Genomic DNA, 25416 nt, shown 5'->3' on the forward strand with positions numbered 1-25416 from the left:
GTTGCAAACAATTAGGAATATGATTTGGAGTTTATATCTCAATTTTGAGGGTGTTTTGGTGAAGATTAGACTTGACAGGAAGAAGAAGAAGAAGAAGAAGAAGAAGAAGAAGAAGAAGAAGAAGAAGAAGAAGAAGAAGAAGACATGGCATATATTATGCTGCAAAAATTGTAATATATATATATTAATTTAAATATTATATGAAAGTTGAACAATATTGTATAAAAATTATATTTAAGTTATATGATATTTTAGTTGTATATAACTCGGTAGAAATAATGTGTGAAAGTTATGGATAAGTTGTATAATATATAATTAGTTGTATGAAATTTGTTTTTACCATATATATAAATCGGATACAAAATATACAAAAGACATATTGTATAAAATTTGTATAAAAATTAATTTTAAGTGGTATGATATTGTAGTTGTATATAACTTGATATAAATAATGTATGAAAACTGTGCCGCATTCTCTAAATAGAACTTTTCTCAACTCCTCACGCAAAAAGAAAGAATATAAATAAAGTAGTACATATTATTACTAGGATCTTGTAGTCATAACGTTAAGTAAAAATATTTTTTATTTCATCTATTTTTTTTTTCTTTTTCGGTCCACATAGAGAATTTGATTACTGTCTTTTTGTAAAATATAATAAGTGAAACAATAGATACAACTATACAGCTTAGTTGTGCGCTCCAGTAGGACCTATTTCAAGCTCAAAAAATTATGAATTACCTTATTGCAAGTCACAGTATTGAGATGCTACATATGGGAATTTAAAAATAGCTTGTTGCAGTTTCTTTTTTCTTTTTTCTTTTTCTTTTTCCCTTTGACCTTCAACATTAAACGGAATCTAGTCAAACTAGGTAAATTTTCCAACAAGGTCTATCCATCAATGCAGAAAGCCCAGCTTTGTCTCGGCAAGGAAGCAACTTTAGCCATGAAGTGAGGTTCTCTATGCAAACAGCCTCACGGAGCAATGTGGAGAGGAGGGGAGAGAGAAGAGGAAGGGAGAGAGGAGAGAAAGAAGGAAAGGGTGTAACTAAATCCCTTTATTGAAGCCACAAATAATAGATTGGGAGCCTTTTAAGGTGGATTGTATATATTTGGTAAACAAAACTTATTTATGTCAGGTAATTAGCTAAACATGGACATTAAGGGTAATAAAGTTTCAAATAGTGTATAAGTATGAAAAATCCCTTATTTTTATACGTAATTTGTTTCTCCGCAATATAATTTTCACATAAAAATAAAGATTTTTTTATACGAAGCGCGTTCAACTGAACTCGCTTGAATCAACGTGGGTCCGCCCCTGTTATACAGTGTATAAGTTACTTATTTGAAAAATTGGCATCCTATAACAACGCATAACAGAAATTGACAATTTTTAGCCTTATATTAGGTTTGGCAAATATAGCCCCAAACAATTGGCATTATAACCGAATCTTAAAAAAGCTATTCTCTTTTATATTCTCTCTCTAAAAAAACTATACGTTTATTTTAGCTTTCCTCCCCTTTTCTCTTGTTATATTTCTTCTTCTATCTCTTCTCTTTTTCTCTCATAGTTTAGCAAAAATTCTTGCAAATTATGCAAAAAAAATAATCAATGGGATGAAAAGGTAAGGTTGATCTCACATCAAAGAAAATCAGAAGCAAAAACTAAGAGGAAAAAAAATATATTTCAACTTTATTTTTCTTCTCCTTTTTTTTTGGTTGGATTGAATGAGTGGGTATGATTGAAATTGGTTGAAATTATCTACACGGGGCTATATATAAAATTTGAGCAAGATTAGCAAAAACTAAGAGAAAAAATAAATTATTTCAACTTTGTTTTCTTCTCTCTTCCTTTTTTTGGTTGGATTGAATGAGTGAGTGTGATTGAAATTGGTTGAAAATACCTAAACAAGGCTATATACAAAATTTGAGCAAGATTAGAAGTGATTTAGACTGGTTTCAGGTAAAAAAATCAGACCTAAAAATCCAACTACGACATGTGTATATTATAATGTATATCGTGTATATCAGTGTATATCACAGACAAGTTTTTAAGGACGTCTATGTATATCACTTTGTATATCGTGTACACAACACAATATTTTTATGGACGCCAGTGTATATCACATTGTATATCGTATATATAACACAAATTTTCATGGATATACACAGACACACATAATATACATGAGATATCATTGATGTACATAGAAATATACACAGGTTACAATAGGGGATACACATGTGGAGTCGTCTGGAAATTGAGTTTTCAATCTGAAATGTGTTATACAAAGAAGGAAAATAAAATTTTAATAATTTCTTTTATATACACATTATTATTATGTTATACAATGTGATATACAAAACAATGTAATTATTAATTATTGATCAAAAAAGGAAAATAAATTTTTTATATAGCATGTTTAAGCTAGTTCTAAAATATAAAAATAATAAATATAATTGTCGGAGTAACTAATATTTTGGTATACAAAGAAAATTAATTTTTGATATACACAAAGAAAAAAAAATTATGATATTTATTTTGGTATACACATGTCCGATGTGTTATACACTGTGATATACAAATAATACAATAGTTTTCTTATGATATACATTGATATAAAAGCAGCAATAACTATATATATATATATATATATATATATAATTTTATATTATTAATATACAAAGAATAATGTTATTTATATACAAAGAATGAAAATAAAATTTTAATATACATGTTGATATAGACAAAGAAGAAGAAAAAATTGTGATATACATATTATTATTTTGATATACATTTATTGGCTATTTGATGTCAATATCTATAACTATGGCAATTTTCTGCCAATTATATGGGTATGTTGTTATACCATGCCAAAACCCCTTCTTCTTTCTCCATATCTTTTCATCTCTTAATCAGGGGTTAAATTCAAAAATAGACAGATTTACAACTGGTCGTTCAAAAATAGCTTAGTTTCAAAAGTAATCAAAATTTAGCCATTTTTCATGTAAAGATAAATTTGAGCGAAAATAATGTTCAAAACCCGAAAAATACACCAGTATATTATGCTGGAGTTCCAGCATAAGTATACTTGAATTCCAACATATTATACTGGAGTTCCAGGATTAGTATGTTGGAACTCCAGCATAATATGATGGAATTCCAGCATAAGTACACTAGAACTCCAGCATAATATATTGGAATTCCAGCAAGTATACCGGTTCAGCATAATATACTGGAGTTTGGAGCACCGGTGCTCCAGTCTCCAGTATATTATATTGGAGCCAGCAAATTATACCAGTCCAGCATAATATGTTGGAGTTCATACACATGTGCACCGAACTCCAGTATATTATGCTGGACTGGTCTCTGTTGCAGCAAAATAATGACTATTTTTTATTGACTTGGTAAACACTGACTATTTTTGAATGACCAGTCCGGAAACTGGCTATACCGTGCCATTTTTACCGTAATCAGAGTAGAACAAACAAGGACTATCAAGAGGCCCAAAACAACAACTGTAATTGGGTTATCAGTGAAGGAAGTGCACAAATAGTCGTTTTCAGGGCACATATTTAAAGAATAATCAAAATTTACATATTTTTAAAGTTTAACCACCTCATATCAACTTCAACCGTTAAGTCTGAAGCTGAAATTGCGGGTCTGAAATTAACTTCATACGCTCTGCCAAAGCCCAACTTTAGACCCGACATGCTGAAGGTGACCCGAAGGTCTAAAGAAGAAGCAGCAGCAACAACTATATGGGAGTTTTCAAGTATGCCAAAATAGGATCTTTACACAAATAGTCATTCATATTCCCTATTTATTTTTTAGCCATATATATAAATTATACATTTATTGCACATAATTATGGTCACAGAATACATAAATTATACATATGTTATACCTTCATCAGCCATTAACTGTTGGGTAGATAGCTATTTGGGTTAATTCTTCTGCCAAAACTGGCTAAATTTTAAATAATTTGATATGTTTTTCCTATTTGTGCAAATCACCCATCGAGCTCACCTATCTTACGTCTCAGATTTTCTGGTCCTACACCAATACAATACTCGCGACCGCAGAGAATCAAAGCTCTTTCCTTCTTCTCTTTTGCTTGTTAACAGAGATCCCTTAACTAACGACTCCCTCCTTGAAAGAGACATCAAAACTATACACCGATCTGAAAAGGCAAATTCACACAGTTTCCCTTTCATTTTGCAATTTTCGCTCCTTCCTTATAAAATTTTCCCCAAAAAAGTTTCGAATTCTATGCATTTGAATGAATTGATTGATCTCTAGGCTTTTATTTACTGTTTCAGTTATTCCACCAATGGCTTCGTGGCTTCGAGCTGCTGAAGGTATGATAGTTTTTTTTCGATTTTATTTAATTAGCATTGTTTAAGCGGATCCAGAATTTCATTCAGTTGATGCACTGTTCAAATGTATTTTGATATCTCAATTTTTTTGATTTATGTGTGTGCGTGTGTGCGCGTGTGTGTAGTTGATAACTTGAGATACTGTTTAATGTATATAGATATCTCAATTATTTTTATCAGTTCTTATATGTGTGTATATATATATACACATTTAAGATGATTTCGTAGAAATGCGCTACCTGAAATAGACTAGCGAATGCATTTTAGGTGTAATTGGTAGTTTAGCGTGCTTTTTTCTATTGTTAGATAAGAATTCAATCTGCTTGTAGTGTTTGTCGGGGGCGGATGTAGGCTTTAAGATAGGAGTTTGGGGCCCAAACCCTGTATTTGTAGTAAGAAATCACTAGACATGAACAAAAATTAAATTCAAAACCCAGTTACTAGCACTTGAGGTCGCTGTCCTAGAATCCAGTAGTCATAAAGTTCAAATCCTGGATCCGACTTTTGTGTTGGCAAAAGGTGTTAAATTTTCATTTTGATAATGAATTCGAGAGTTGTGTTGTTTTAAATACATGCGGCAATATAAGGCTTAGCTTCTTTAGTAAATGCAATTTATGTTTCAAACGCAATAGTTTGAGCTGGGTGATGCATAAAGTTTGAGTTTACTTAGAGGTTTGTGTTGAAATTTGGAATTATGAGATGTAGAATGAACAGCTCCGGCTCTTTTAATGTGGGAAAAGATACAAATTTGTGTTTGTACCATCCGGAATTGCTCAATTTTGATATGGTTTCACTTTTGGTCCATTCATATCCTTGCTTTTAAAAATGGCTCATGTTTGCCGTTGCCATTAACGGAGCTCCAGGCGTTGGTGGACTCCACGTATTGAAATTCTTTGAGAAAATAGGTCCAGGTTTACTCAACTTTTGACTGTTGTTTAAATTTACCCTCAGATTTGAGCTCTGTTAAAGATCAAGGTAAATAATGAGACTTTTTCATGGACCAAAAGTCTAACAGAGGACAAAAATGCTCAATTTCAGAAAGTACAAAGCCAAATTTATCCTTTTTCCTTTATAATGTTGATAAATTATAAGTTGCTAAAAAATTTCCTTGTCCTTTTGGTTTTATTCTTGATAGATTTTACTGCATTGTGTATCCGTTGGTGTGCATACTACTCTGTAATTGTGAATGGAACTTGATCCCTGTTCAAAAAGCCAGTTTCCGCGCACTACCAAAGTGCTGTTTTAAATACACCCTGCTATTATGAATTCTCAAAGTTCTCCTTACTTCCCATGTTCCAATCTGATTTGAAGAATGAGAAATTATTAATTAACAACCAGCTTCCACTAACAGAATGTACTCTTGTAAGTGTAATTCGGTAACATGTATTGATGGATGGATGAAGGATGCATGTTAGTTTCAACTGTGTCTTTTTCTGGCTCATCAACATGGAAGATCTTTCCAGATCTATTATGATTTCCTAACAGCTGAAATTTACATTGTTACGTCAGATTTGTTTGAAGTTGTAGATAAGAGGGCAAAGAGTGTAGTCGGCGAGAAATCCGATGAACAGCCCAATGTTCAGAGTCCAGGTATAACCTTTATAGTGTTTCTTTTTGCGTTTGTAAAATTTTCAACCTCAAGGTGCACCTTTTGGTTTCTGCTTTTGAACTGGTTTAGAACATTCCTGCTTAAGTCTTCCTGTAGTTTAGCATCAGAAACGAATATCTTCTAGTGAACCTTCAGAAGAATTCTGAAAAGGCAACAAGCTAGCCAAGGAATAGCACAATCAGATTTTGTCTCTAATAAATATTAAGCTACACTACTTACTGAAAACAGTAGGGTACTTCAAGATGCACATTTTGGTTTCTATTTGTGATCATGCTGATTGGAAAAGAGAAGTGGTCATCTAAGCATCCTATAACTTTTCATATATTACATTATTATATTTAAAGTATCCTCTGCGGATGGTGAATAAATCATTCTCTTTTTTTTTCTTTGTCTTAGTTCCGAATGAAAAAGGATCTCAACCAAAAAGGTCACGGCAAAAAAAGAAGGTAGTGTTTTCGTTCTCAGTACAATGCTATTTTAGCTACTGACAGTTTTCAGAATTTTAATAATGAGTTTCTCTGCAGCCTCAAAAACGACTCTCTTCTAATGAACCTTCAGAAACAGCTAATTTTGAAAGGGAACAAGCTAGCCAAGGGATGTCACAATCAGATTCCGTCTCTGATAAAGACAAAGCTATCCTACTTACTGAAAACAGTGGGACAAATCCAGGTAGTCCTAGTGGCAAAACTAGCACCGAAGATAAGCTAAAAATTGCTGAAGATGGTGCCTTGTTAGACACTCCTATATCTGAAACAACCTCTAACAATGAGTTAAACCATCATGCTGATCACACGGAAGTTGCAGAACCTGTTGATGTAAAAATTGTGAGTTCAGAATCTACTGGTGAGCATACCAGCGGAAACACCTCAGATGTTCCTGGAGAGACTCCTTCGTTGCCTGCTGTGAAAGTGGTTGATGCTGTGCAGGACAACTCTCCAGTAGATTCCAGTCAAAACACAGTTCTTCGTGGTGCTGGATCTCCTGCAAACTTTGAGCAGGAAAGATCTAAGTCTTTAACTGCAGATGAACCTGTTAAAGTTGATAGACAGTTGAAGGATGATAATACCAATGCTGAACCAAATCCTGACCAGAAGCGGCTTCTAAAACATAAAACTGTTAATCCGGACAAGAAGCAGCTTCCAGAACATAATACTGCCACGAAAGTACAAGAGCAACTTGATGAGGTAGAATCTGTCTTGTAAGCTAACTCTTGGTTTATCTCTAGGTCTTGTGATAAGTTCTTTTGACTACATTTATTTTTTCAGGCTCAGGGACTGCTTAAAAATGCAACTTCTACCGGTCAGTCAAAAGAAGCACGGTTAGCCCGTGTAAGAATTCATTACTTCATTATCCTCTGATTTAGAATTAATTGTAATGACTTCGATTTGTGCAGTCTTTTAAAAATTCTGCAAAAAGAAAAATTCAAAAAATGCATCTGTTTAAGTTTGTCAAGAATTTATGGCAAAAGGTTTTTTCCAAAAAAATATTTTTGATGCAGTTTAGAGTGTTTTTCGAAGAAATAGCTGCTTTTAACTCTGAGAAACAACATTTAATCTGGTGATTAGTTGCTGAATTTACCTTCTGTTTCATTTTTCTTCACCAAGTACATGGAAAATGGTGCTGGCTGTTAGTACCTGTAAGTGCAGTACTGTCTTGCTTTCATATATGAATTAAATTAACCTTTGAACCAAAATAAAAAAGATGAATATGCCAATACGGTTTGTTCGAAGACTTCATGTCAGCAATGTTGGTTTCTCAAAAGTCAGAAATACGTGTAATATTCATGTTGTAAAGATTAATGAGCAAGAAGTCTCCATTTCACTCAAAAAAGAAAAAAGAGAGAGACCAGTATTCCTTGCTAATTTGATTTATGCTGTAGAGAGTCAATAGATTAAATATTACAAACATAAATAATCTCATTACATCCTAATTTATCTATCATGAGTATGAAAACATGTTAAAACTCCTGATATGCATAATTGAGAGGCTGTTTTGCTTGAGAAACTTTGTGAATGACATAAATAGTTGAATAGATTCATTATCACGTTCATAATATAATTAACAATATTTTTCGTTTTTGATGTTTTTATCAGCTGCTGTGCAATAGACTCTTGTTCTGCAGAAAGTTAAGTTTCATAGCTTATCATGCTTTTACTCAAACGTGCAGGTTTGTGCTGGACTTTCATCACGTCTTCAGGAGTATAAATCTGAAAATGCTCAGCTAGAGGAGCTTCTTGTTGCAGAGGTGAATATGAGCGTCTGATTGGAGAGTACCCGAGTTTTTAAATCTCTGCATTCAAGTCCCTATTGATTATATGCCGTTTATTCTGATGTGACAGAGGGAGTTGAGTAAATCTTGTGAGGCTCGGATAAAGCAGCTTCAGAAAGATTTATCTGCAGCCAAAAAAGAGGTGTCCAAAGCAGAGTCCAGTATGGCTGAGGCTCTTGCTGCAAAGAATGCTGAAATTGAGGCTCTTGTTAGTTCTACAGATGCACTTAAGAAGCAAGCTGCACTATCCGAAGGAAACCTGGCATCCTTGCAGGTTCATTTCAAACTACTTGTTAACCTTTAACTTTTACCTCTAAAAAAAACTACCTGTTAGCCTTGTACCACGGCACTTGCAGAGTGACATCCGTTGTATCTGCATTTTGTGCGAGTATCATCTATGTCAGTCTAATTATTATTATGACTTCAGTTTAAAATTCTAATGCTTGGAATTATGTGTTTATTGGTGGTTTCCTATGCCAATACAAGTGAAACTTCTACAGTTAAAAGAAAGGACTTACCCTGAGGACTCTGTAGTTTTACCATTCTGATCTTGTTGAACTATCAGTATTTTTACCACTGTGTGCCCAGAAATCAGTTATGTCAAATGGAAAGGAAGGCTGAGTTTTGTTCTGCTTTTCTTCAGGCTAATATGGAGTCTTTAATGAGAAACAGGGAACTAACAGAGACAAGGATGATGCAAGTATGCGGATATCTATTCACGCATATTTTGGATATTATTTATTTTGTTTTGCTTCTCCTGAACACCTTTATTCCTTAAGGTTTTCTGACTGTGTTGGAAAATTATTTGTTCAGGCTTTACGGGAGGAGCTGGGTGCTGCCGAGCGAAGAGCAGAAGAAGAGCGTGCTGCTCATAATGCTACCAAAAAGGTTTGTAACTGAAAACTAACTTGCTGAGTATTCTATAAAAAGCAGTAGCTGCATGTTTGTCTAAGGATGTTGAGAAGTGATTTAAAGTCTTAAAGCGAGAAACAATTTTATATCCTGAAATCTGCATGAATAATTTAAGTCAAAATAGCAGAGAACTTCTCATTCCTCCCTGATATAGGTTTCTGTTTCAAACTGCATAGATGTGTTTCCAACGTCGCTCCCCTGCAACCCACTCTCTGAATCTGAAATGCATCCACCACAGTGGCCCCACCTAGAGTGAAGCCCTGTGCATGTGGAATTTTGTTTTTTGATGTGCTGTTGCAATTTAATAATTCATTTCATCTGTAAGAATAGGCTTCTATGGAAAGGGAGGTAGAACTGGAGCACCGAGCTCTAGAGGCATCCACAGCCTTGGCCAGGGCGCAGGTATTCTCCGTCTGCAAGTACAATCTTTTATGCGGTTACATCATGAATTGTAAATTTTGATAAGCGTTCTTTGGTTCTTGCATGCTGTTGGTTTTATTAACATAGGGATTTAGCTGTTTGCTTTAACATATAATGACAAGCCAGAATAGTATTAGCTTGAAGAGAATAAGACATTCCGCTGAAAAGTTCTTGTGTTCCTGTAATGCCATGCTTGGGTTATGGTGCAGTATCCTGCTCCTGGAGAATGTCTATATTCTAGAGACTGAATTTATGGTAGTGACAAATTGATAATAAGAGGTAGACTTTGAGCTGACTCTAAGAGCTAGAATTGTGGCGTGAACCAATTGCCTATGTTGTAATTCGACAACAATAGTTGTTTGTAGCCATTTCTAGTCTACCACCCGCTGCTGAGACATTGTCCTCAATTACGAAAAGAAGAGGGATTACTTAATTACTTTTACTTTCAATTTTTTTTCCAACAGATGCACTTTGTTCCATGCCACTTCAGTTATCGTGCCTAATTGGACTAGATTCTAGTAGTCGTCTTTTGGTCTTAAGCAAGAATCGTAATGAACTGAAGTAATTAACTTCATTTTAATTATACATGTGCACCTAGCAATTGGTTGATTGTTTGTACTTGTACACCATAAGTTTCTTTCGGTGCAGCACCATAGTCTCCTTATAATGCATGTGTGATTGTCATTATTTAATGAAGTAAACATACATTATTAAATCTTTGTATGACTATTGGCATTAGAGAACAGCTGATGAAAGGACTGCAAAGGCAACAGAGCTTGAGCATAAGGTGGCACTGCTTGAGGTAAAGAATAATTGTTCTCATGTCATCCATTATGTGACTCTTTGGCTTTATTGGTAATGAGGGATACCTTAAAACAATAATGAAAGTATTTCTTCAGCATTTTTCAATTTATCCAATTGTATGACTGAATCTGGCAGGTTGAATGTGCAACTCTCAATCAAGAACTGCAAGACATGGAAGCTCGTGCTCGCCGTGGACAAAAAAAATCCTCAGAAGAGGCAAATCAAGTGCATCAGGTTCTATAACTCTTATTCACCTGAATGCATTTCGAAGTAAATTCTCATCTTACTAAGTAAATTGTTATGCTCCTGATATTGAAGTTTAACTCATGCAAGATTAGATATTTTCATCCCTACTGTACATACTATGCCTGTAGAATTGCGTTGGCATGTTGTAAATATGAAATTTACAACTCTTACCTAGACAAGGGACCTTGTGTTTGACGTTATCAGCCATGCTTGCTGCACTTTAGAAAGTTTGCACTTGCAACTGGATCCTTGATAGCCATAGATGTTTCCATCCAGCCTCATATTCGTTTGTTCAGTTGCAACACCAAAACGAATCTTTTCTGGTTTGCTGCCTGAGACTGTTTGAAACTGAAATGATGCATGTCAGCCAGATAACCACCTGAATGGAGAGTAATTCAAACCTCCAGATGTCTGTTTTAACCTCATTTCCCGATCATGCAGATGCAGGCATGGCAAGAAGAAGTGGAGCGTGCACGCCAAGGTCAGAGGGAGGCTGAAAGCAAGCTTGCTTCTTTGGAGGCAAGTTTGTTGCTCTATAGTTGGGCTCAATCTCTAACTAGTGTGTGCTAATATTGTACTAGTTTCTTTTTGTTGGTAAATAAAATGATCTTTTGCTCTAAATTGATGCCTTAATAACCATTGAGGGGTATTTTTCTATTGACTGTAGGCTGAAATGCAAAAGCTAAGAGTTGAAACGGCTGCGATGAAAAGGGATGCTGAACATTACTCTCGCCAGGTGAGTAAACTCTTGTTTTGCCCCTTCTCTTAGGATTTGGGACCTCCTGATCAGGGGAATATAAGAAGAGATTTTGTCACATTTTGGCAAGACGCTGATTATCTTAGCCCTATGCCATCCACACAGTATCTTTTTCCAGTATAAACTTTGAATTAGCACATGACGTCTTAAAAAGAGTGCTTTATTTGAGCAATGAAGGCAGCATAGAAGCTACGCAATTTTTTGGTGCTCATCCCTGCTTTTTTAGTCTTATATAGTCAATGAATGAGTAATCATCGTAAAATAATTGTGTTGTGTTGTGCTTTTTGGGTTCTCTTTTTCCCTATTACATAAGTCTGTGCTTTTAGGTATTAGCACATGAATATGACAGCATTTTCATTCTTGCTTGTCATCTCTCTTTTTGGGATTTGTATGACTTTTTGTCTACCTCAATTATCAATCTTTTAATCCATATTGATATTGGAATCTTCTGCTGCTGGTAATAGGAGCACGTGGAACTTGAAAAGCGGTATCGTGAATTAACTGATCTATTGGTAAGTAAACTTACACTAACTCGTGTGCGTTCTATATAGTTCCCGTTATTTACTTGTCGTAACTTAATTAAGTTATAATTCTTCCTGCAAGTTCAGTATTACAAGCAAACACAGCTTGAAGCCATGGCCAGTGAAAAAGCCGCGGCTGAGTTTCAGTTAGAGAAGGAAGTAAAGCGTCTTCAGGAAGTACAGGTTTGTGGTTTAGTTTATAAGAATTTTGGCATTGCGTTACATCTTACATTTCTACTCCTTGTATTTACAGTTGCAGTTTGATAAAGTAGTTTAAGTCACTTAAGAATTTGTCTTACAACAGTTAGAAGCTGAAAGAAACAGAGCTTCTCGTCGAGCATCATCCTCATGGGAGGAAGACACGGACATCAAAGCACTTGAGTATGTTACTATTATGAATTAAATTTGTTAACCTCACCTTTATTATATGACCCTGATTCCTATCCAAGCCTCAGCCACCCTTGTCCATTAGGAACAAAATTAGCCTCCCAGTTTTTAAGTTCCTCTGAGCATGACGCGCTTGTTTGTAACAATTTAACATTGCAGGCCTCTCCCTTTGCATCACCGTCACATGACAGGGGCCACGGTACAGGTAAGCTCTTTCTCATTTTTCCACCCCACCCTAAGGGTACAAAGAAAAACGAAAAGAAAAGAGTACAAGTTTTGTACTTAACCGGAAAGAGAGCCCAGAATCAGTAATTTAGTACTATTATTTTTTTATGTGACTTGAGCTTGTTGTGCAGTTACAGAAGGCCGCAAAGCTTCTGGATACCGGGGCAGTTAGGGCAACACGATTTCTCTGGCGATATCCAACTGCTCGAGTTATCTTGCTTTTTTATCTGGTTAGAACAGATCATTTACTCTGCAAAAACTTAAGTTTCTCTTGAATGTTTGAAGCGAATTGATGGTATATGGTACTGTTGACAGGTATTTGTCCATTTGTTCTTGATGTATCTCTTGCATCGCCTTCAGGTATGCTTATCTGATCTTCTGCCCTAGCTGATAGCTGAGAGTCTTGTACTAATATTTTGTCCCTTTAGGAAATGTCTAATTCTTAAGGAAATACATATACTGAAGGCTGTTAATCTGATGTAAATGAAAGTCATTTGGAAGCATGATTGCTAGGAAATGGTTGTTCTCTATGTTTATGTTTCTTAGTTTCTGGAGAAGTCTGCATTCATTTAGTAGATTATTGCTCTTGTGTTTTCTGGAATTTAGGCTGACTATGCAAGATTTTAGTTTCCAATTTCAGATGTATAGTTTTGCTAGGACCCTTGTTTTTAGGGGTATATTTGTATAATTCGAGTTTCATGTAATATGCCGAAAATTCTGGAAAATAGGAAGGATATCTTCCTCCTTGAAAATAGGTTTTATTTGGTTGTGGAACAGCAAAAGAAACCACGGACAGACTTTGAAGTAGACCCCAATCAAATACAAAGTTGCAGAATTTACTAAGGTTCAAAATAGACTTCAACAGGAAGATATCCTTGTGGGCTTTGAAATTATAAAGCAAATATTTCTTATCTGTGGATTATATTCTGCATTTTCATATAGGCACAAGTGCATGTACATTCATATGTCGGTGGATTTAGGGGGGCGGAATGGGGTTCACCCGAACCCCCTTCGCCGAAAAATTACACTATATATATAAGGCAAAATCTGTTTTGTACCTCTATATATTATATTTTGAATCCCCTTCACATAGCCCAAAAGCATACTTCAGTGGTCAAGGGGGTTCAAAATCTTTGTAAGGTCGCTAGTTCGATTCCCACTGGCCATTATCTCTTTTAATTTTTAAATTTTTGAACTCCCTTAGCGAAAATCCTGCCTCCACCAATGTGTCCATCTTATGTTTTATTGTTTCTTGGAATTTAAGTAGTCAATTTATCCAATGATGTGTAAATCTCCCAATGATGTGTAAATCTCTAAGCAGAAAGGCAACTGCTATAGTATTTCTCCACTTTATTTTTAATCTTAGTGTAAAGACATGGAAATAAATAGTGATATAAACTGTGTTTTTTTTTAATCCCTTCCCTGACACTGCAGGAACAAGCTGATACTTTTGCATCTAAAGAAGTTGCAATATCCATGGGGCTCGCCAACCAGACCTTACCATGAGCCATCCTACATTCAGGTTCTCTCTGCTCAATTGAGTTGCTCGATAAAGCAATATCAATTGAGCACCAGTAGTATCGCGGTATCACAAAATGTGTGAAGAGGAAAATTGCATTTGGTTTACTTCCAGCACAAGTTGGAAGTTATATGATTTATACTGTGATTGCAGTCTATTCTTCTTCGATGATCCTCCAAGAAAAGAAATTGAACATCAACTAAGGCCTAGGCAGTTTTTGGCTGATCCTTCTTCAGTAATTGAATGTCAGAGCATCTACAATCTTGGTACCCATGTCACGACGAATCTGAAAATTGACGGCAAGAGCATCAGAGTAAATATAATACACAGTTTTTTTCTTTCCTTTTTTTTTGGGAGGGTGGGGGTGGGGAGGGGGATAGGCAGCAAACTCAGCATTTGTTACAAAATATGATACTCCGTTGATTGTAATTGTCAATACATGAAAATTCGGTGTAAGCTATCAAATACTTAATCCAGAAACTGCCATTTTAACTTGTAAGGAAGGGAAAGGATTTCAAACGTTGCTATCAATGTAAATATGATGTAATTCTGTTGAAGGGTGTATTCTTTTTGATAACTATAACCACAGATTTTTTCGTCTAAAAGTTTTTACTTCTTTGATTATCGTAGAAGGTATCCTTGCGCTGGGGTCTATCGGAAACAACCTCTCTACATTCAAGGCAGGGGTAAGGTCTGCGTACACACTACCTTTTTTCAGATCCCACTCGTGGAATTATACCGGGTTTATTGTTGATTGTCGTAGTAGAAGGTATGATTGTGGTTTATATAGGGGACTCATTAGTAACTATATGAATCAACTGCAAAAGTGAACAATACAACGAGAGCTCTTCCAGGGAGCTAATAAACTCTTCATGTAAAAGTGTATTAGCAAGTTTCTTGTTTGACATAACTCTCACTTTACCACCTAAGATTGCGGCAGAGAGGTATAACTCGTCCATTCTTAACAAGAGGTCTCTTATTTTGAACTGATTTAGAATCAATAGGCAACCTAGGTAGTGGCTGATTTGTGCTAGTTCGTTGGCTTCTTTTTACCTAAAAAATCTATGGGACGACAAATTTATGCAGTGGTATTTAACTTTTTACCACTTTTTAAAACACTAGTCTTAGGGTACGCACGTTGCGCGTGTAAGTGGAGTCTAGGGAGGGTAGTATGTACGCAGACCTTACGTTTCCAATATACCCTCGGCATCCTTCCCTCCAAGGACACCTTACCTTGCTCTTGGGGTGACTCGAACTCACAACCTCTTGGTTGGAAGTGGAGGGTGCTTACCATCAGAGCAACTCACCTTGTCAGATTAAAAAATAAGTAAAAATTATATTAAACTTTTTATTTGAGTTATAAAATAAATGTTAACAAAAATATAATTTTCAAAAAATGATTATTGTTGATCCTATTTAGCTAACTCAATAAAATAAGAAATTCCTTCTTATAAGTTTTTAATCATCTCATTCAAAAAAACTGATGAAAGACAGTCTTTTTTTTTTCTTTCTCACGACCAAAATGAAATTTTGCTATTTCCTAAATCTATAATAAGTACAATAGAAACTATTTTCAATGGATTAGAACTGAATAAATTGCTATTGCAAACGTATCAGATTCAACTGCTATACTTTGATTAATCTATTCTTTCTTCATTTTAAACGAAGCTTTCTTTTTTTATCCAAGCACATAACTATGTATCTGAATATTTCTTTTTATGGAATAAGAGCTTAAGATTATAATGAAATTACTTATTGTTAATAAATTCTAAAAGGACTATGTTAAGCTAGGAGTGAAATTATGGAGTTTATATTTAAATAAAAAACTAATCTTAGCACGAGTTATTAGTTACACCGTAACCTATTCATAGTATTAATTACTCACTTAGACTTTGTTATTTGATAACTGATATCCCCTGGACATTTACATGGCAAAGAGTGTGGACACACTCTCCTTTAAGCAAGTGAGAGTGAGAAAAAAAATTATTTTCTATATATATTTCTCGTTACTGTTATATAGTCATATATAATAATTTATTTGTTAGAATTGTATATTTCTTGTTGCTTCATCTTAATATACCATGCATACATTACCCCAATTTTGTATTTTATAATTTTTATTTGGATATAATGGCTGGTTGGTGTATTTTTTCGGAGTTAAATTTGCAAAAAAAGAAAAACTTAGCAAGAACTCCACCATTTTAGCCAAATCAATTTTTTTTATAAAAATAATAGAGTACTATTGGTGTATTTCTTGTTATTTTTTCTTATATGCAAATGACTATTTATTTCAATTATGTATTTTTCTTTTTCAGTAAAAAGAAGAATGGCTAGAGCTCCATTATTTTTCTTGACTAATAAAAAAGGTATAGCCAAAATAATAGAGTTGCAATTGTATACTTTTTTTAATTTTTTCTTTAGATACAATGACTATTTAGTTTAACTATGTATTTTTTATTAAAAAAATATGAAAATATACTTACTTAGAGCTCCATTATATTTAGTCTAACAAAAAATTGTAAACAAAATGGTAATAAAGTTCAAACTATGTATTTTTTTAAAAAAAAATAGATACAATGATTATTTATTTTAGTTGTATATTTATTCATCTTTAGATAAATTTGTAGGAGTTTGAACTGAAATTTCATCGTTTTAACCAATAAAATAGATATATTAATGACTAAGTTTTTGAATGCATACTGATTGATTAAAATTTTAAGAATATCAATAGTTACTTTTGAAAGAAAATAAAGAGGAAAAATTAGTAAGAAGACAAAATTATAAAACGTTTATCGTTGGTTGTAGGAAAAAGAAACTTACCTTCTATGTATGTATTTTTTTAAACATTTTTGGTTCTTATTAGGAAAAAGACATAACTTTAAAAATTTTGTTGATTTAGAACTCCTAAATATTAGGGAATAAGGAAGGATTTAATTACTAATATTATACTTGATATTAAAGTCCTAAATATTATGAAAATAACTAAATTACAATTTTGTCCCTTGTAAAATTTATTTTTAAAGGACAAAAATGGCGAACGATATTTCACTAAGGGTCTTCGTGCTTTTAATATAGTATAGATTGTGCAACCACAACCATTTTTGATAGACTTTTTTGCTCTTCAAATTAACTCCTTTTAGTTTTCTGTTTGGTATTCGATATTTCGCATTGGTATCCGGCTAATTCGAATTTGCACCGTGTAAAGACCATTAAAGGGGAAGCTTGCCTAGAAGTTTTTTTTTTTGGTGCTTTTCACTTTTAGCACCTGCCAGAAACTATTTATATTTGGTAGTCGAAAAAGTGTATAAAATTTATATAATTTTTGTATATAACATACAGAATGCATATATATACAAAAAATATACATTCTTTCGACTATTATTTTGAGAGCGGCTATACAATGTCATTTTCCCTTTTTTTCTTTTATTTTGAGGGCCCGAACCGAGACTTTGGTTAATTTTAAATGTATCCTATATTATCTCTTGATTTTTTTCTCAAGCACATTTGACTGGAAAATTCACTAGTGTCTACTTTTGCTAGAATTTAAAAAATATGCAAAACACATGTGAAATATAATTTATATGCGTTCTAAGGTAACTAAGATAACAGAACATTTGGAGATGTTATATTACATCGTAGTTCAGAAAGTATATTACATCGTAGTTCAGAAATGCAACTAATGGAGACTGACTTGTAAATAGCATTTGAGATATACTTATAAATCGAATTTCGAAAATGCTACTTATAAATAGCATATCATAAACATGGTTAATAAATTGTCCAGAAATGTGACTTGTAATCCCATTTGAGGATGAGATATAGATAGTAGAATATAATTTATAAATCACATTAGTTGACTTGTAAATTGTATTTAATGAATGGATTTACAAATTTACTGAATTATAAATCAGATTCGTCGAACGCGACATATAAATGCATATAACGAATGCGACTTATAAATCGCATTCATTATTAATCTCTTTCAGTGCACCCAAACAGCTCTTCTCGGGCAATGTATAACTTAAGTTGAGCTCGCATCAAACAAAAAAGGAATAAGTTTCTAATTTTCGAAAGTCCGATCCCAAGTTGGGTTAGGAGAATATCCAAGCAATTGCCTTCGCGGATCCAAACGCACTCACAAGGAATCCTGAAGTTGATCTTTTGTCCTCTATTGACCCATCCCAATCAGCATTAATATAGATTTTAACTCTCCCATGGTTCCCAATATATTTAGGGAAAGGGCCTTTGTCGGCCACCGCTTGTTGACCTCGAAAAAAGATAGCGAAAAAAATTATCCCTAGAGTCAAGACCGATTATAATCGCCGAATGTGCACCCTATGCCTGTTACAGTCAGACCTCTCTATAACATCATCTCTATATAACAACACCTTACTATAAAAGCTAAACTTTTTCGGAACCAATTTTTAAGTTATGTTATAATATATGTTCTCTATAACAACACTTCACTATAGCATCCAAAAATTTCGGAACAAACGAGGTTGTTATAAAGAGTTTTAACTGTATATATATCCATCCAATGATAGAATTGTTGAAATGTGATCATGTGTGTCCAACCTTTATTTGGTGCATTATTGATAACCGATAGCATCAAATGTTCCATTCATCTCAACTAAGGTTGTATTGTGGTCCGGGCCCCAAACGGGCCTGGGCTTTGGCGGGCCGGGCTTTGACGGTCCCGAGCCAAACGGTTCCGGGCCTAACGGGCCAAATGAGTGGAACCGGCCCACTGCGGTCCTAAGCCCACATGGTCCCGGGCTAAATGGGCCGGGCTCACGGGCCTAAACAAGCCTTTTCGTTCCGGGCTATTTTTTTTAATCTTTTTTATCTAAGACAATTTCTTGTAAACTATATATGTATATACTAATATAAATTGCTTATATATAGCTATATAAATATATATAGTATATATAGTATGTATATATAATTATATATTGCCTTATATAATATATAGCTTATATATATTATATATACTATATCTATATCTTATATATATATATATATATATATATATATATATATATAAGCTATAGATATAGTTCAAATTAAAGTTTACATTTAATACTCGGTATCAAACCTGCAAATTAAAGTTTACATTTAATACTTCAAATTAAAGTTCAATACCTTCTGCCTTCAACATAATACTTCAAATTAATCTAACAAACTAGAATATTAAGCATAATACGTCTAATAATTTTAAAATAACACAAATTATCTCAAATCAACTTAAAATCTTAAATACGAATGTCTGGAGAACGCGCAAGACAACTCTTTATATGTCTCCTTAAAGAGTTTGTGCCCTCCTTTCGACGATGATTGTAGACTCGACCACAGTTCTTGCACTTTATTATGTAAACTTCTTCATTTTCTTCTACCACATTAAAGTGTTCCAAAACAAATGGGTGCAATCTAGAATCACCGGACATGATTTAACTTGAAGTAAGAATTGGAGTTTGAGAAATGAGAGATGAGTGAAGACTTGAAGACTTGAAAACTTCAATTTGAATTTGTGAGTAAAAATAAAAGAATGAGGGGGTATTTATAGTTGAGAATAAGGAAAAGTGTAATTATAAAAAGTTTGGGGGCCAAATGACTATTTTTGAAAGTGCCAAACGGCTAAAAATGCAGTCCAACGGTTACATTTAAATATCTGACCGTTGTCCCTTTTTAAATTTTTTTTTTTAAAAAAAAATTAGCCATTGGGCCCGTTTGGCCCGGTTGAACCGACCCAGGCCCTCCTGCCGATCCCGGGCTAAACGGTCCCGGGTTCGCGGACTTTTTGGTAAGGACTGGCCCGCTATGGGCTTTTGCACCACTAGAGACCGGCCCGTTTGACACGCGGTCCCGGGCCGGTCTCGGGCTGGGCCCGGCCCACAATACACCCTTAATCTCAATCCCTCCAACATGCTTTTCATATGGATATATCTATAATTTTCTGAGTCATGGTATACGAGTTATTTTGTATATAAATGTAGTTTCAAACAACCTCTTTTGTTTGGTTTATAATATTTCCATGGAACAAATTTTGGGTATAAATTTTAGTGATGATTTTATATTTTCCATGGTCATATATAAAAGCAATGTGCTGTTCAAGTACTAGTTTATCAGCCTCAGGATTCATTTACTTCAGTTATGTGTATCATATTTGTTGTATACTTCCCTAAAGAAACCAACAAAGTTTTTCTGGACGTGGACGTATGTCGGTTATGACTTATGTTGCTTGGTATCACGACCCGGATTTCCCGCCCTCGGAAATCGTGATGACGCCTACTGATGAGAGCTAGGCAAGCCAAACCTTAACGACCTTTTTCATTAACCAATTTACTTCTTTTAACCATTATCAGTTATAACATGAAGAACAACGGAATTAAATAAATATGCGGAAGACGTAAATTTAAGAAACTGAACAATAATGCGGAAATCAACATATGCCTCTACCCAAGAACTGGTGTCACATTACTCACGAACTTCTAAGAGTACTAAATACAACCGTTTGAAAGAAAAATATAAATTGTTTATCTCGGAAACATGAGATAATAGACTGAAAAAAAAGATAGAGGAGACGCCGGGCTTGCGGACGCCTGCAAGGCTACCTCGGTGTCTCACTGGACTGAAGGCTGGCTCCTGCGCTATTGCTGCTGTCCAAGACCTGGATCTGTGCAAAGAGCACAGAGTGTAGTATCAGCACAACCGACCACATGTGCTGGTAAGTATCGAGCCTAACCTCGACGAAGTAGTGACGAGGCTAGGACCAGACTACAAACAAACCTGTGCAGTTCATATATATATATATATATATATATATATATATATATATAGCGGAAAAGAGATACACAAATAACCAGTCAATGTGGGAGGGGGAATCATGCTGTGGGGAGATAACAGTTTCAAATAGAAATCCTCAATAACAGAAAGAAGCAGCAAAGCCAGAATATCAACAAGAATCAAAAGTTAACAATTTGCACGGCATCACCCTTCGTGCTTTTACTCACATCCTCACCAAAACAATACACGAATCACCCTTCGTGCTTTACGCTCTTCCTCACCCAAACAACAATCACAAGGCAAATAGGGTAAGGGGATCTATAACCTCGAAGTAAATCAAATAACAACAAGTAATGAAAGAAACAACATAACTCGGATATCAACAAAGAATCAGAAATCAACAAATGCACGGCATCACCCTTCGTGCTTTTACTTTCGTCCTCACCAAAACAATCATATAATAAAAATATGCACGGCATCACCCTTCGTGCTTTTACTTTCTTTCCTTACCAAAGCAATCATCTAATAAAATATGCACGACATCACCTTTCGTGCTTTTACTCTCTTTCCTCACCATATAATCAATAAAATCGGCACGGAATATTACATCGTGCGGCGCGGCATCACCCTTCGTGATTTACACTCTTTCCTCACAATAGAAAATAATGCACGGCATCAACCTTCGTGCTTTAACACTCTTCCTCACCCAAACAACAATCACAAACAAAGGGGCAAGGGAGAATACAAATAAGGGTAGAAATCCCGGCAAGGGAATACAATTAAACAGCTTAAATATTGGCAAGGGAACACAATTAAACAGTTAAATCCCGACAAGGGAACAATATCAATATTCTCAGCATCCCGGCAAGGGAGATAATCAACAAAGCAACAAACATCCCGGCAAGGGAGATAATCAACAAAGCAACCAACATCCCGACAAGGGAGCAATTTAAAAATTCTTTCTCTTTCTTTCACTTTCACTTCTTATCTCACTTTACCACCTGAGCCAACGCTCCATAGGGGTTCAATCATCTCGTATACTTTCACAATTCGCATTATAACTCGAGCCAATGCTCCTCGAAGTTCAGGGATCATAATTTCTTTCACATGTTTGTTACAATATATAGAAAATCATCATTAAAGCATGGAAGATACAACAAAATCAGAATATCCGCAATATAAAGACTCACGGTCATGCTAGACTCCAACGTATAGATACTCGTCACCACGCCCATACGTCGTACTCAACAATTAGCACGTAGCAAATAAGACTTAACTCCTAATCCCTCAAACTAAGGTTAGACCAAACACTTACCTCGAAACTTTGAACACCACTCAAGCCTCAATTATAGCTTTACCCCTTGATTCCACCACCAATCCGCTCGAATCTAGTCACAAGTTACTTAATTACATCAATAAGTGCTAAATGAATCAACCCCAATGCATGAAAATGAGTTTTCCCAAAGTTTTACTCAAAAAGTCAAAATCACCCCCGGGCCCACGTGGTCGAAACCCGAGGTTCGGACCAAAACCCCTCCTGAAGACCTGCAGATCTTTGCCCCGCGCGGAACGCGCAAAGGCGACCGCGGCCGCGCTGGCCCCTCCGCAGCCGCACGCGATTCCTCGGGGGCCGCGCTAAAGGGTTCAGAGGCCTGCAATATTTTCCTGAACCTGCAACATCCGGTCTTGTAAGCCTACGGCATCCCGAAACCTACTCGGAACTCACCCTAGCCCTCGAAGCTCTAACCCAAGTATGCACACTAACTAAAAAAAACTCTACGAACATATTCGTGTAATCAAATCATCAATATAACATCATGAACATCGAATTAAGCCTCAAGATCAATGAATTATTTATCAGATTTCCTTTTAAACATCAATTTCCCAATTAGGGTCCGGATCACGTCAAACGACGTACGTTTTTAACCAAACTTTACATGAGTGATTCAACATATATAAGACTTGTACTGGGCACCGGAACCAAAATACGGGCCCGATACCATAGTCTTCTAATCAAATTTCATTTCCAATTTCCTTAATTATTTCAAGAAAACAATTTCACTCAAAAATTCATTTCTCGGGATTGGGACCTCGGAATTCGATTCCGGTATACGCTCAAGTCCCATATTTTCCTACGGACTCTCCAAGACCGTCAAATCACGGGTCCGGGTCAATTCACCCAAAATATTGACCGAAGTTAAATTTATTCATTTTAATATCAAAACTTAGCATTTTTCACAGAATTTCATATTTAAGCTTTTCGGCTATGCGCCCGGACTATGCACGCAAATCGGGGCAACCCTAAATGAGGTTTTCAAGGCCTAGGAGATACGGGATTCAATTAGCAACAGGTGATGACCCCTTTGGGTCGTCACATTCTCCACCTCTAAAACAATCGTTCGTCTTCGAACGGACAAAAGAAGGAAGTACCTGAGTCGGGAAATAGATGAGGATAACGGCTCCGCATGTCGGACTCGGACTCCCAGGTCAAAGCCTCAGGGGGCTGACCTTTCCACTGAACACGAACAGAGGGGAAATTTTTGGATCTCAACTGACGAACCTGCCGGTCTAGAATAGCTATCGGCTCCTCCTTATAGGACAAGTCCTTATCCAACTGGACAGTACTGGAATCTAACACGTGGGATGGATCGTCGTTATATTTCCGGAGCATGGACACATGAAAAACTGGATGCACAACTGATAAGCTAGGCGGCAATGCGAGTCTATAAGCCACCTCTCCCACTCGGTCAAGAATCTCAAATGGACCACTAAACCTAGGGCTAAGCTTACCCTTCTTCCCAAATCTCATCACGCCTTTCATAGGTGACACTCGGAGCAATACCCGCTCACCAACCATAAAAGCCACGTCTCGAAACTTGCGATCTGCATAGCTCTTTTGCCTGGACTGAGCTGTACGAAGCCTATCCTGAATGATCTTGACCTTGCCCAAGGCCTCCTGAACCAGATCCGTACCCAACAACCGAGCCTCTCTCGGCTCAAACCATCCAACCGGAGATCGACACAGCCTACCATACAAGGCCTCGTAAGGAGCCATCTGGATACTCGACTGGTAGCTGTTGTTGTAGGCAAACTCTGCCAAAGGCAAAACTGATCCCACGAACCTCCGAAGTCAATAACACAAGCCCGGAGCATATCCTCCAATATCTGAATAGTCCGCTCGGACTGTCCATCCGTCTGAGGATGAAATGCTGTACTCAACTCAACCTGGGTGCCTAACTCTCGCTGAACTACTCTCCAGAAACATGAGGTGAACTGCGTACCTCGGTCCGAAATGATAGATACCGGCACATCATGAAGGTAAACAGTCTCCCGGATATAGATCTCAGCTAACCTCTCAGACGAATAGGAGACTGCCACAGGAATGAAATGCGCTGACTTGGTTAGACTATCAACAATGACCCAAATTGCATCAAACTTCCTCCGAATCAGCGGAAGCCCAACAACGAAATCCATAGTGATCCGCTCCCATTTCCACTCGGGAAGCTCAATCCTCTGAAATAAACCACCAGGCCTCTGATGCTCGTACTTAACCTGCTGACAATTCAAACATTGTGCCACATATGCCACAATATCTTTCTTCATTCTACGCCACAAATAATGTTGTCGCAAATCCCGATACATCTTCGCGGCGCCCGGATGGATAGAGTACCGGGAACTATGGGCCTCCTCTAAAATCAACTCTCGAAGCCCATCCACATTAGGCACACAAACTCGACCCTGCAATCTCAGAACTCCATCATCACCTAAGGTAACCTGCTTGGCATCTCCATGTTGCACCGTGTCTCTAAGGACACACAAATGGGGATCATCAAACTGCCGATCACGGATACGCTCCAATAACGAAGAATGAGAGATCGTGCAAGCTAATACTCGACTAGGCTCAGAAATATCCAACTCATAAATCGATTGGCCAAAGCCTGAACATCCAAAGCAACCGGACTCTCACCGACTGGAATATAAGCAAGACTGCCCATACTGGCTGACTTTCTACTCAAAGCATCGGTCACCACGTTGGCCTTTCCCGGGTGATATAAGATAGTGATATCATAATCCTTCAACAACTCCAACCACCTCCTCTGCCTCAAATTCAACTCCTTTTTCTTGAACAAATACTGAAGACTCTTGTGATCAGTGAACACCTCACATGCCACGCCATACAGATAGTGCCTCCAAATCTTCAATTCGTGAACAATGGCTACCAACTCTAAATCATGCACTGGATAGTTCTTCTCATGAATCTTCAACTGCCTCGAAGCATAGGCAATGACTTTGCTCTCCTGCATCAACATTGCACCAAGCCCAATGTGAGATGCATCACAATAAACGGTGTAAGGCCCTGAACCTGTGGGCAGAACTAACACCAGTGTCGTAGTCAAAGCTGTCTTAAGCCTCTGAAAGCTCGCCTTACACTCGTTTGACTATCTGAACTGGGCACCCTTCTAAGTCAACCTGGTCATCGGGGCTGCAATAGATGAAAACCCATCCACGAATCGAAGATAGTAGCTTGCCAATCCCAAGAAACTCTGAATCTCTGTAGCTGAGGCTGGTCTAGGCTAGTTCTTGAC

The 25416-nt window shown here is 36.2% G+C and overlaps 1 protein-coding gene across 2 annotated transcripts; it reads left to right on the forward strand.

Moving 5' to 3' along the window:
* Positions 1 to 4095: 4095 nt before the first annotated feature.
* On the forward strand, positions 4096 to 14630 carry LOC104217343 (golgin candidate 1). 2 transcript variants are annotated; one of them, XM_070147923.1, is made up of 22 exons: positions 4097 to 4190; positions 4322 to 4360; positions 5888 to 5968; positions 6384 to 6433; positions 6512 to 7171; positions 7253 to 7315; positions 8155 to 8232; positions 8327 to 8530; positions 8900 to 8956; positions 9070 to 9144; positions 9499 to 9570; positions 10328 to 10390; positions 10528 to 10626; positions 11080 to 11157; positions 11306 to 11374; positions 11860 to 11907; positions 12004 to 12099; positions 12221 to 12297; positions 12463 to 12508; positions 12660 to 12758; positions 12844 to 12888; positions 13963 to 14630. In XM_070147923.1, the coding sequence occupies exons 2-22, from the start codon at positions 4333 to 4335 to the stop codon at positions 14032 to 14034; spliced, it is 2160 nt and encodes a 719-aa protein (XP_070004024.1). In that variant the 5' UTR covers positions 4097 to 4190; positions 4322 to 4332; the 3' UTR covers positions 14035 to 14630. The 2 variants fall into 2 exon arrangements, with proteins under 2 accessions (XP_009765873.1, XP_070004024.1); XM_009767571.2 differs by having other exon boundaries at positions 4096 to 4360.
* The last annotated feature ends 10786 nt before the right edge of the window (positions 14631 to 25416 follow it).

This window comes from Nicotiana sylvestris, chromosome 6 (genome assembly GCF_000393655.2).
Source record: "Nicotiana sylvestris chromosome 6, ASM39365v2, whole genome shotgun sequence".
In the NCBI taxonomy this organism is placed as follows: domain Eukaryota; kingdom Viridiplantae; phylum Streptophyta; class Magnoliopsida; order Solanales; family Solanaceae; genus Nicotiana; species Nicotiana sylvestris.